The sequence below is a fragment of the Pleurodeles waltl genome, chromosome 12 (genome assembly GCF_031143425.1).
Source record: "Pleurodeles waltl isolate 20211129_DDA chromosome 12, aPleWal1.hap1.20221129, whole genome shotgun sequence".
NCBI classification, from domain to species: Eukaryota; Metazoa; Chordata; class Amphibia; order Caudata; family Salamandridae; genus Pleurodeles; species Pleurodeles waltl.
In genome coordinates, this window is record NC_090451.1 from 686,276,903 (window position 1) to 686,289,071 (window position 12,169).

Here is a 12,169-nt window from a genome sequence, read left to right on the forward strand (position 1 = left end):
GACCGCCTAGTGCAAGCAGGCCTGGGGATGCCTTCTCAGAAGACCAGCATCGCGGGGGAAACCAACAGCAAAAAAACAAACGGCACAGCAGGTGCATGTGACACAAAAGTCCTCGATCGTCCATCCTCGCGAGGTAAAATCTCCACGGGGCAGTAAATTCCGTACTGTCAGTAACTCGATCCATTGCCCCTGCCGCCCGACCCTCTGCAAACGTCAACATACTATGACAACTGTGGTGCGCAGTACTCCCGGGCGCCCCCGGACGCCCAGGCTAGGCTGACGTGCCGGCCGCCACGCTGCTCAAAGCGGCTTCTCTCTCCGATCTCAACTCCAAGGCCGTCGGGCGTTGCAACTTCCTTTTCTTCTCTCTTCTCTGCCACCGAGGAGGGACCCCCGCCGATAGAGCCGCTCCCTCACTCGCCTCCCGGCCTGAGTCCTCAAGGCCCAGGACGCGGCCAGCCTCCGCAACTGATTTCACCTGCCAAAGCTGATCCTTCCAGCGAAAGACCAGGTGAAACGGATGGCCCCAGGAATAGGACACATTGTGTGCCCTCAAGTGATCCGTGATCAGCCTGAACTCTCTCCGTCTCTGCAAAGTCCGCACTGATAGATCCTGGAAGAGCTGGAGTTCATGCCCTCTAAAGAGGGCTGACAGGAGGTTACGGGCCCGCTGTAGAATCTTTTCTTTGAGGACAAAATTGTGGAGACAGGCTAAAATGTCTGGGGTGCGGTCTCCAGGGGCCCCCGCGCGCCCAGCACGATGCACTAGGTCCAAGACTACCTCCTGTGTCTCTATGTCAAGCAGGGAGCGAAACAAATCCATCACGTAGCCCCCAATGTCCCCTTTTTCAGTGCCCACCGGGGCCCCCGAATACGGTTATTTTATCTCCTCGAGCGATTTTCCAAGTCCTCAACCGCCATCTGGAGGAGGTCCTGTTGTTCTCGGAGGCAGACTACCGCCTGTTGCAGGCACGCAACCTCTTCGCCATGAGGGATCTCACTATCTTCTAGCTGCGATACCCGTTCACCCATGGGAGGCGACTTCTCGTCGTATCTCCTTTACCTCCCGTGAGATGTCCCTTCGCAGCTCCTGTATGTCCCCTCGGAGCGACTCAAACAGGGAGGTCAGAAAACCCTTAATCACTGAAGAACTCTCCTCTGGCTCCATCTCAACTCGACTTTCCAAGGCCCACGTCTCAGGTAAGGCCTCCATCATAGGCCCCGGCGTAGAGCGCGCCCCTGCCAACATGTCCCGCACTGAGCACTCGCGTTTGGGCTTCGATGTCGCCATGGCGCACCGGACTGATCTCAACTCCGTGGGACCACCAAGATCACTTTAACAAAGCCGGTCTGCGTGCACCACTCCCTTTGTGACGACGCCAGGGCACAGTTTCCAGCCGCCACCAGGTACTATGGCCCTCTCCTTTCGCCCAGGCGCAGAACTGCAGGCCAGCCCAAGCAAAATTTCAGGTGTTGGGGTGTACAACCCAAAAGTCCGTGAACCAGATCCCTGCCATCCACCAGCTCCCGCGCCTCGCCAATCTCACTCCAGGGCGCCCGGCAGTGGAGTCTCCGCCGGTCACTGCCAGTCTAGAAGGGCTCCAGAAACCCCTTTCACCGCTCAGACGCCACAAGCATCCAGCGCCAGGCCCCACAGCACACTCCGGTCATCAGGGGGCCACGGGGGGGGGCTCCTAGGCTCTCAAACCCCAAAGCTCCGGCTCCAGGGGGCCCCGGGGAAGGCCTGTCTCGCTGCTCAGGCAGCGCCCCACGCCGCGCCCAGACTGTCGGGCCGAGCCTCGCTCCTCCCGCCGACGCGCCACAACCCGGCACCGCCGCGTTCGGGACACCTGGGGAAAGCCGCACAACACGGGGAAAGCCTCCAGGCCTCCCCCAGGCTGGCCACAGGTTGCTTCTTCGGTCCATCTTGACCACGCCCCTTTGTGGAACTTTTATTGCGCAAAATGCAGTGGTATAAAACACATATTTCACTGGAACTTATAAATTAAGGAAAATATTTTAAGGGTCCCTCGAAATTATGTTTTTTCATTACAATAACAGTCACAAAAAATGCACAGCTTTTTCATAGTCCATTGTTTGATCAACATTCTATTGATAAAAGGTACCAAAACCAGAACATTCTAATCCTAATCAATGCCTAGTGGTAGCTGCACCTTGCAAAGAATACCTTCACAGTCTTTCTTCAGGCAGAAGACTTTTTTAATATAGGAACGTGCTTTTTTTGTAGATTTCTATATCCTTTGTTACATAATTGAGCACATGACTCCTCTTATCTAGAGACAACCAAGGGTACTGTCAAGTATTTCAATATTTAATCAACACTTCCCTGTATGGAAAAAAACATTTCAAGCGAAATGGCCTAATTACATAAATTGTAATGTGGTCATACACTGATCTTGCGGTTCTGTTGACCTTTACAAACTACTCGGCATTTGCCCCATAGAAATAGAACTACTGTCAAAGCGAAGTTATGGTTACAAAATGAAGCCTAAGAACTACTGCAATTTACCAATTATGTTTTTCTCCTCAATTCATAACTCACACACCAAATGTAGTTCTCATAACCTCAACCATGAAGTGGACGATACAGTCACAAAGTAGATCTTACAGGCCAGTTCACATATCACATTACCATTAAAATAACAAATGAGACAACTATCAATGAAGTATTTATATAGGATTGAGCATGTGTTATTATTTAATTACATTGTGCTTTCTTGCACTGTATCATATTGATAGAAATAATGTGCAGTCATAAGTACTGCATTTGGTGTTCAAGTTATGGTTCACATGGCTGTTGTACTATTTGTGGATTGAGGAGCCATACATAACTTGCTAACTTCAGCAGCCTTTTCTAACAATATCTTCACTTGAACAGTTGCCATGCGCAGTTGGGGCTGGTCACATGGCTTTGTTTTTTCAGCCACGCACTGCGCTCAAGCAGTTGTGGATAGCTAACACCCACTTCTACAGACAGGTTGGCCACAGGACCCACTCTGAATTTTCTGAGACATCATAGGCAACTAGAGGTCTGTTCTTGTTGTCTATGTAATGTAATTCAGATCCCTTGGTGAAAAACATCCCCATTACTCACTGTTACCCATCTGTAACTCTAGTAATTCTATATGTGGACAATAAATCGAAGCCCTCATTCTGTAGATAAGGCCTAATAAAAAATAAAAAAAATAAAGAACATTTCCCAAAACAGGAAGATTTGTATGTTGGGATTGTGGGAGTAATTTAAGCTAGACACAGATAAACCCAACCGTAATAAAGGAAAGAGCCCTGAAGCATGAAATAGATGCCTTTGGGAGCTTGTTTACTGTCAATGACAACTGAATATGCCTGTATAGACAGATCTCACAAGTAATTAAGATCGTACAAGCTATGCAGTTCCAACAAAGAGCTACCAGAGTCTAAGTCATCACGCTCACCTAGAAAATACAGCACATTCTAGTACAAGAAATGTTGCATTGTGTGTGTCCTTATATTGTAGAAGTATTTCTTTTATATAGCTGTGTTTGTGTAGTTTTGTTTTTCATGCAAAACATGAGCCTTCTACAGCACATTGTGCAAACTGGGTTGCACATGAAGGGACACGATAGAAAACTCCTTTGATCAGCCTGAAGGCAGTGCACGTTTCTTAAAGTGGCTATCACTGCGTCATAAAACGTGTTCTGACCACACGCTCACCCAGTTCTTTGACTCTGCACAGCACACAGCAATTGTAAAGCATTCTATGCAAAATAAAGTGGGTGAAGTAGGTCCACAGTTGTCAAAATATGGCCAGCAGCAAAGGAAAAGAAAATACAGGATGGTGATATGGGATGAACGGAAATATATGTAGGTGAGTGAAAAGATGGTGACGGAGAGGAAGGAATGAAGTGTGACAAACGCAAATGAGAAAGATGTGTGGAGAAACAGTAGGCGAGTGTCCTCTTCTGTAAAATGTACACGTTTGCAAGTGCTGATATCCTGGTTATGGTCGACATTCACTTCTGATATATTTCTCACCTGGAGATTTGCCACCATGTCTTTGGAAAATGAAAAGGATGAGAGCTGAGCGGCTGATCCAACCATGACCCTCGGTACAGAAGCGCCAGCCCCACGCCACAGTCCCAGAATCCCATGCTCTCTGTAAATGGAAATAAAAGCATGGACCATTCCCTGCAGAAAAAAAATAAATATTTAACTCTGTATTAAATTACAATAGAGGATGAACTTTGAATGTCATTTTAACACAGGGGTTTTAAAGCACACACTTATGCAGGAAAGAACTATGAGCTGACGTTACACGATAACTATTGAGTTAATGTGAATATCTGCACTATCAGTGTGGGACTTGCTGACATGACTATGACCAGTCCACGCAACTTCATCACTCTCTTTTAGGGACGTGCAGGTCAGGATAGCACTTCTATAGTTAAAACACATAAATAAATTAAGCTAACTTTGACCAGGTTTCTCCCACCATCTAAATTTATCAGGACTTGCTCACATGGCTTAACAAGCGAAGCAAACTGTAGTACTGACGCTGATAAAGATATAGAAGTTGTATATTTATATTGAAGATTTATTGCAGTCGGACAAACGCAGCTCCTCAGAAGACCAGTCACATCATAACTGCCTCGGAACGACCCGCTCTGTCATCATGAAACATTCCAATAGAATGTCTCTACGTCACGAAAAGTAAAGTCACATTGCTTAATACATTATAACTCATCCCTCCCCCTTTCTGAACTCCTTAAAAACATATCCTTTTGAAAAATAGAGAACAATAGCTATGAAAGAATATGAGCTATCTGGAAAGCAAGAAGCTAACTCATTTCAGTTGAACATAATCTTCCAAGTAGCATGGCGGTTTGTGAACTCAGACTTTGGGAAACTTCTAACAGACTAGGAGATCGATCACAGGGAGATGAATCCTCTATAACCCGATCCTGAGGAACAGGCCTTGTGCCTTCTTCACACCCATGGGGAACAATATTTGTACCTGTTTCCACACCCCTTTTCTCACAGCCTTCACCAGCCATGCCGTTAGACGCACTTCCAAACTCTTCATCACTCATCAACATGAAACTGTTATTTCCATACATGCAATGTATAGGCTTTACACCTCATTTGCTCCCTTTCTGGTACAGGGCCACTCTGCTCTTGTTCCATTTGTTATCGCTCTCTAACACAATGTAACTCGTACTCACTTTACTAACTCTGAGTGGGCCTATAAATTTTGATAAACCACCTGACACTACCCAGTCTAATCTTTACCCAATCACCTACAGCCACACCACTTCTCTTATCCTTCTCTTTCACTACCTCATTAGCCTTTGGACCATTATAAAACATCCAAGCAGGAATTAACTTTAATCCTGGTTTCCAGCCTCTCATCATCTCAAACGGGGAAAATCCAGTAGCTTTATTAACTGTAGTGCGATGGGCCCAAACCATTTCATCCACCATTTTCGTCACCTCCCTCCCCCTTTGAATGGCCATGAGAATGGTACCTTTAACAAGGCGATTAACCCTCTCCACCATTCCATTCGCTTGTGGACTGTACAAGGCAGTGCGATGATGTATAATGCCATGATTCTCAAGGAACCCCTTCATCTCACGTGACCTGAGTACCATTGTCCATTATCAAGACCCAAGGGAGACCTTCTTCTTGAAACACTCCATTGAAGGTCTCTATGGTACTTTTTGTCATTATGTCCTGTAGAAATTTGACTATAACCCATCTAGAATGGACGTCAACCATGACTAAGGCATTCTGGAGACTATACCGTGAATGGGGCCACTGAAATCTAAGCAAACTGCACTCCACGGTGAGCCAGGATCTTCTATATGACCACACACACTTTGCGCTCCCATTCTCAACCTTTTTTCACTTTCCCTACAGACCACACAGTCCTTAATCTATTGAGAAATCATGTCACCCATCCCTGGCCACCAAACATTTTCTCTGACCCTTTTTTTCAGTCAAAGTTTGTCCCAAATGTCCTTCATGAGCTAACACAAAGATTTTCTTCTTAATACTCTCTGGTGGTACAAACGTATCATTCTTAATTAAAATCTTACCATTCACCAACGTCAATTCATCTACAAGTTTTTCATAAGATCTCACAGCCACACTGACTGTACTCTCTTCTCTTGCCCTCTAACACCATACGTACTACTGCTTTGAGAACGGAGTCATTCTCCATACATAACTCCCACTCCAAAGCACTGAAGGCTCCCTCTCCACAGTCTTCAACATCAGTCAACTAAGCTACTGCCCCTTCTTGTTCCTTACGGACAGTGTTTGTTTCGTCAATGTCTTCCCACTTCGAGGACAGTCTTGATCGACAGTCGGCCTGAGAATTTTTGCAACCAGGAATGTGTTCAATAACGTATCGGTACTCTTGAAGTCTAACCGCTAGTCTTGCCAGTCTGGCAGAACCCTTATCCGCCCCACCAGAACTCAATACTTTAAGTAATGGCTTATGATCAGATCGCAGAGAAAAAACTATGTCCCAAAGAAAGGTTCTGAAATGTTCCACGGACCAAGCAGCAGCTAAAGCTTCTCGCTAAATCACTGAATAGTTGCTTTCACTCTCAGTCAGAGTGCGCAAAGCAAAAGCCACCATTACCTCTTTTTCCCCTAGTACCTGCAAAAATAAAGCTCCCACTCCATACGCACTTGCATCCACTGTAAATATTATCTTGATAAGTGTCAAAGGGTGTAAAAATACCAGCATTACAAATATCTTTTCTCGCTGCATCGAGCGCCCCTTGTTGGTCATACTCCCATTAGAAACTGCAACCTTTACATAGTAACTTCCTCAGATTCTCTGTTTTCATAGCAAAAATCTCTACAAACTTGCTATAGTATTCAGTAAGTCCCATAAACAAGCGTAGTTATCTTTGTCACCAGGAACAGGCACAGACCTAATGGCCTTCAACAAATCCTCTTTAGGTTTAACTCCTTTCCCAGAGATAGTGTGGCCTAAATACTCATTTTTCTCAACTAAGAATTTACATTGGTCTTTCATCAACGTTAACCCAGCTTCTCTGAGCTTGTCCAACACTACCCTGAGAGCTGAATTGTGCTCACTAACCGTTTGACCAAAAATCAAGATATCGTCCTGAAAGAAGATTATATTTTGTACCCCTTTGAACATTTCTGACATTGTCCTTGAAATACACTTGCAGCTGAAGACATTCCAAACGGCATCCTAGTAAATTGGAATGTGCCCTCCATAGTTATAAAGGCTGTTAGTGTTCTGGAATCTTCATGCAACCTGATCTGATGATATGCACTCTTTAAATCTAACTTGGAAAAATATCTACCTCCTTTAAGTAGTAGCAAGAGTTCATTTACATTTGGAAGCAGAAATACATCCATCACCACAAATTGATTCAAACTTCGCAAGTCAACACAGAAGAACGAGTTACTTACCTTCGGTAACGACTTTTCTGGTGGATACATTAGCTACCTGTGGATTCCTCACCTAATGAATACTCCCATGGCGCCAGCATTCGACGGAAATCTTCTTACTAGTCTGCACGTCGACGAGGACGTCACTCTTGCCCACGCGACGCCGTCTGACGTCATACAGGCAATAAGAGGTCCTCGCCGACGTGCCGATGACAGTACCAACATTTTTTACGTGCATGAGAATAATAATAACCCAATCTAATGAAAGAGCAAAGCAACATCTCTTAATATTGTAAATCACACAACATTGCAATAAAATAGCTGTAGATTTAATATAACCTTTTTTTTTTTTTTTTTTTTCAAATAAATATATTTATACATACGAATCATGTATATACACAATATATATAGATTTATATATAAATATACACATATATACAAATATCATATATGCAAAATGTATTGCAACTTTGAAGACCAAAAGGAGCACACTCAAGGATTGCTTGGAGAGACCAAAAAGGCAACGGGGAGGCGGGTGGGACCGTGAGGAATCCACAGGTAGCTAATGTATCCACCAGAAAAGTCGTTACCGAAGGTAAGTAACTCGTTCTTCTGATGGATACAACTACCTGTGGATTCCTCACCTAATGAATAGAGTCCCAAAGCAGTACCACGCCCGGCGGTGGGTGCCTAAATGGTCAAACCAAGAAATCCTGCAGCACTGACCGTGCAAAATGACCGTCCCTTCTGACCTCAGAGTCCAAACAGTAATGTTTCACAAAAGTGTGAAGGGACGACCAAGTTGCGGCCTTGCAGATGTCGACCACAGGAACACCCCTGGCCAAGGCCGAAGAGGCCGACTTAGCTCTGGTGGAATGAGCTCTAATGCCCTCAGGCGGATCCTTCTTTGCCAAAGAGTAACAGATTTTAATGCAAAGAACAACCCACCTGGAGAGTGTTCTCTTGTGGACTGCCTTTCATCTCCTCTTGCCCACGTATCCGACAAACAGCTGATCCTCCAGCCTGATATCCTTCATTCTGTCGATATAGAAGCTCAACGCCCTTTTTGGGTCCAGGCGATGTAGTCTTTCTTCCTCCTTTGAAGGATGAGGCGGAGGATAAAACGTGGACAAAGTAATTGTCTGAGCCAAATGGAAGGGTGAAACAACCTTCGGAAGGAAAGCAGCCTTGGTCCTCAACACCACCTTATCCCCATAAAACGTTATATAAGGGGGTTTAACCGATAAGGCCTGCAACTCACTCACTCTCCTTGCAGATGTTATAGCTACCAGGAATACTGTTTTAATAACCAAATACCTTAAAGGGCAAGAATGCATAGGCTCAAAAGGGGACCCCATAAGGAAAGTCAGGACCAAGGACAAATCCCATTGAGGCATAACGAATGGTTTTGGAGGATATTGATTCAGAAGACCTTTCAAGAATCTGAGAACAATAGGGGATTTAAATAACGACGGTTGGTCTGGAAGACAAATGAAGGCTGACAAGGCCGACAAATAACCCTTAATGGTAGCCACTGCATAACCTTTCTGCGCTAGAGACAGTGCAAAAGACAAAACATGTGACAGATGAGCATGTAAGGGATCAATCTGTCTCTCTCCACACCACATAACAAATTTAGACCACCTATTAGCGTAGATAGATTTAGTGGAGTGTCGCCTGGCCGCTAAGATAACATCCACTACATCAGGCGGGAGAGAGAAGGAACTCAGGTTGCTCCGTTCAATCTCCAAGCATGTAGGTGCAGACTCTGGAGGTTGGGGTGTAAAACCTGCCCCTGCGACTGCGAGAGGAGGTCTGCCCTGAGAGGGAGACGGAGCGGAGGGCACAGTGAGAGTTGGAGAAGGTCGGAGTACCATACCCTCCTTGGCCAATCCGGAGCTATTAAGATGACTTGGGCCCGGTCTTGGCGAATTTTCCTCAACACTCGAGGAATCAAGGGTATGGGGGGAAACGCGTAAAGCAACTGGTCGCACCAGGTTATCTGAAACGCGTCCCCCAACGCTCCCTGCATCGGATACTGGAGGCTGCAGAATAACGGGCAATGCGCGTTCTCCCGAGTGGCAAACAGATCTATCCGAGGAAACCCCCACATCTGGAAGATTAAACAGACTTGATCTGGATGGAGACGCCACTCGTGGTCTGCCGAGAATTGGCGACTGAGACTGTCCGCACGTACATTCAAGACCCCGGCCAGATGATTTGCCACCAAGCAAATCTGATGGTCCTTTGCCCAGGACCATAGCCGAAGAGCTTCTCTGCAGAGAAGGTACGACCCTACTCCTCCCTGTTTGTTTATGTACCACATCGTGGTAGTATTGTCCGTCAGGACCTGTACCGACTGACCACGAAGGGATGGGAGGAAGGCCTTGAGAGCCAAACGTACAGCCCGTAACTCCAACAGATTGATATGAAACACCTGTTCCTCTGGAGACCAAAGCCCTTTGATCTCCAGATCCCCCAGATGAGCTCCCCATCCTAGGGTGGAAGCATCCGTTATTACCGTGGCCACTGGTGGCGACTGCGCGAACGGCTTTCCCTGTGAAAGATTGTTGCCCGCAATCCACCACTTCAATTCCACAGCAGCATCTCTGGAGATCTTGACAGTACCTTCTAAATCTCCCTTGTGTTGAGACCACTGCCTTCGGAGGCACCACTGAAGAGCCCTCATGTGCCAGCGAGCATGCGTGACCAACAGAATGCAGGAGGCGAACAGACCGAGCAGACGAAGGACCTTGAGGACTGGAACTACCGCTCCATTTCGAAACATTGGAATCAATTCCTGAATATCTTGAATCCGCTGAGGCGGAGGAAAGGCTCGACTCAATGTTGTATCCAGTACTGCCCCTATGAACAGGAGGCGCTGAGAGGGCTCCAGGTGAGATTTGGGCACGTTCACCGAAAAGCCCAGGTCGAACAACAACTGGGTTGTTGACTGCAGATGATGCAACACAAGCTCCGGGGACTTGGCTTTGATCAACCAGTCGTCCAAGTAAGGGAATACTGCTATCCCCTTCCTTCTGAGCTCCGCCGCAACCACTGACATCACCTTTGTGAAGACTCGAGGTGCTGAAGTAAGACCAAACGGGAGGACCGCAAACTGATAGTGCTGCGACCCTACCACAAACCGGAGATACTTCCTGTGCGACTTGAGTATCGGGATATGAAAGTAAGCATCCTGCAAGTCGACAGACACCATCCAATCTTCCTTGTTCAACGCCAAAAGCACCTGTGCTAGGGTCAGCATCTTGAACTTTTCCTGTTTGAGGAACCAATTCAAGATCCTCAGATCCAGGATTGGTCTCAACTGACCATCCTTTTTGGGAATCAGGAAGTATCTTGAGTAACAACCTCGACCCTTTTCCTGCTCTGGGACCAACTCTACCGCGCCCTTTGAAAGGAGGACTTGAACCTCCTGTTCTAGCAACAGGAGGTGTTCTTCTGAACAATAAGATGGGCGGGGCGGGATGAGGGGCGGGAACTCCCGAAAGGGAAGGGCGTAGCCTTTTCCCACAATGCCGAGAACCCAAGTGTCCGTTGTGATAGACTTCCACTTGTGGAGAAAATGCTGTAATCTTCCCCCTACAGGAGAGGAGTGAGTGGGAAACGGTGGAAGCCTAAGGCTGCTTCCCCTGCTGCACCCCTCCAGAGGACGAGGAAGAGGCAGAGTGCTGTTGAGAGGCTCCTCTGGTACGGACCCCACCCCTCCCCCTCCCTCTAAATGACCTATAGGGGAGGGAAAAGGCGGGTTGCTGGAACCTCCCCCGAAAGGAAGAGGAATAAGAGCCACGCCCAAATCCCCAAAACCTCCTGAAAATTCTAGAAGAGGCAGAGGAAGAAGGAGCTTGCAGCCCTAACGATTTGGCTGTGGCTCTGCTCTCCTTAAATCGTTCCAAGGCCGAATCTGCCTTGGCTCCAAACAGTCTGTCCCCATCAAACGGGAGGTCCAGCAGGGTCGACTGCACATCCGCAGAGAACCCTGAGTTTCGGAGCCAGGCCTGTCTTCTTGCCACCACAGCCATGCCCATCGCCCTGGCCACCGAGTCGGTCGTGTCCAGCCCAGACTGGATAATCTGGGTCGCGGCAGCCTGGGCGTCCGAGACCACATCCAAGAGACCCTGGGGAAGCTCCGTAAATGAAGACGAAATATCATCCATCAGAGCATGGATGTACCTCCCCAGAATGCACGTTGCGTTGGTGGCCTTCAACGCCAAACTGCATGACGAAAATATTTTCTTGGACTGCGCATCCAGTTTCTTGGAGTCTCTGTCTCCAGGCACCGTCGGGAAGGAACCAGGCGCTGACTTTGAGGAACAGGAGGCTTGCACCACCAAGCTCTCCGGCGTAGGGTGTCCGGATCCAGCAAAGCCTCATTAAATGGCAAGAGAGGCTCAGCTGCAGCAGAGGCCGGATGCAATACCTCTGTCAGCAAATTCTGCTTCGCCTCTGCCACCGGCAAAGGCAGGTCCAAAAAGCTCGCCGCCTTCCTCACCACAGCATGAAAGGAAGCAGCCTCCTCCGTATATTCCCCTGGAGATGAAAGGTCCCACTCAAGGGAAGTGTCCAGCCCACTGGCTGTATCCAGACCATGCAGTCCGTCTCCAGAGTCCTCAATCTCTCCCTCCTCTAGGACTCGCTGGTACTCTTGCTCTTCTAAAAGACGGAGAGCATGCCTCCTCGAATGAAGTCTCTCCTCGATACGCGGAGTCGACATGG

The 12,169-nt window shown here is 47.4% G+C and overlaps 1 protein-coding gene across 1 annotated transcript in view; it reads right to left on the reverse strand.

Moving 5' to 3' along the window:
- SLC25A35 (solute carrier family 25 member 35) overlaps positions 1–12,169 on the reverse strand; it is a 95,333-nt gene that overhangs the window by 42,453 nt on the left and 40,711 nt on the right. Inside the window, exon 3 of the mRNA XM_069218717.1 lies at positions 4,036–4,188. Within this exon, the coding sequence (XP_069074818.1) occupies positions 4,036–4,188 (153 nt within the window). The remainder of the gene's footprint in view (positions 1–4,035; positions 4,189–12,169) is intronic.